Genomic DNA, 1,006 nt, shown 5'->3' on the forward strand with positions numbered 1-1,006 from the left:
AAGCTGCTGTGGCCATCTTCCTGGCTGTGCTCGCTCATGTCGGCACCCAAGCTCTGTGAACCGAACTGCTTGGAAATCTCGGACCGTCTGTGCCCTGGCTGCGCTGCAGGGCCTGGCTTTGCTGGCAGGGAGAGGCTGTGAACCAGCGGCAGCACTTGCACCGGGGATGCGCTTGTCACAGGTTCCCCCTCATTTAGATCTGGGCTGTGGTTGCCCCTGTCCTACGTTCAGCCGGGTGCAAATGGTCGGCACCGAAGGCAGAGCATTCCTGTTGTCCCTGCACTGGTGTCAGGGTCTCCAGAGCCCAGGAGAACGTGGGGAGGGATGGAGCAAGGCGGTTCCCATGGGTTTCTGAAGGAAGCAACACGGACTGTCGATCAAACCTAGTAATAGCAGCGAGTGATGTTTTTACAGGCCGCCTAATCAATTCGATCCGGGTGATCTGCCGCAGCTATGATGATTACCAGGAGTGGCTCTACTGTCTCAAAACAGCCCAGTTTCGAAACGCCGACTCCTCCCTCTCCGGATCAGAGAGTTTCTCGGGATCAAAGCCACACCCCGGCCAGGTAACAGATGATGTGGGTTTGCATGGTCATCAGTAGATGTCTCCCAGGACTCCTGTCTGTCCTATCTCTGGCCACGTACGAGTACTCTTGTGACACAACAGACTTTGCTTCAAGTCCCCTGCTCAAAGGCTCTCATGAAGTTGCTGATCCCTGAAAATTATTCTGAAGCCCTATATTACATTATATAGGCATATATTATATTTAATTCCTTCAAAAGCAGACCCCTGGCCATAGACTGTGACACTCTGCGGTGAGGCATTAGCACAAGGACATTAACAGGGTTTTGCAAGGAAGGGGAGACTCACCCTGCAAGCCCTGCAGCCGGGATGGGGTCAGGGTGCCTGAGCACCCTTCGTACCGCTGCGAGCCCTCGTCCTTCGCCCCTGTCGCCCCTGCAAGCCGGGCTCAGCTGCCCTCTCAGCCCTAGAGGGCAGCACACC

General features: G+C 55.7%; 1 protein-coding gene across 1 annotated transcript in view; it reads left to right on the top strand.

The window, feature by feature from the left end:
• Nucleotides 1-566, top strand: part of PLEKHN1 (pleckstrin homology domain containing, family N member 1) — a gene marked incomplete at both ends in the record, with an annotated part of 20,312 nt that extends 19,746 nt beyond the window's left edge. Inside the window, one exon of the mRNA XM_009574760.1 lies at nucleotides 404-566. Within this exon, the coding sequence (XP_009573055.1) occupies nucleotides 404-566 (163 nt within the window). The remainder of the gene's footprint in view (nucleotides 1-403) is intronic.
• Nucleotides 567-1,006: the final 440 nt, after the last annotated feature.

Source organism: Fulmarus glacialis, unplaced genomic scaffold, assembly GCF_000690835.1.
Source record: "Fulmarus glacialis isolate BGI_N327 unplaced genomic scaffold, ASM69083v1 scaffold18193, whole genome shotgun sequence".
Classification (NCBI taxonomy): domain Eukaryota; kingdom Metazoa; phylum Chordata; class Aves; order Procellariiformes; family Procellariidae; genus Fulmarus; species Fulmarus glacialis.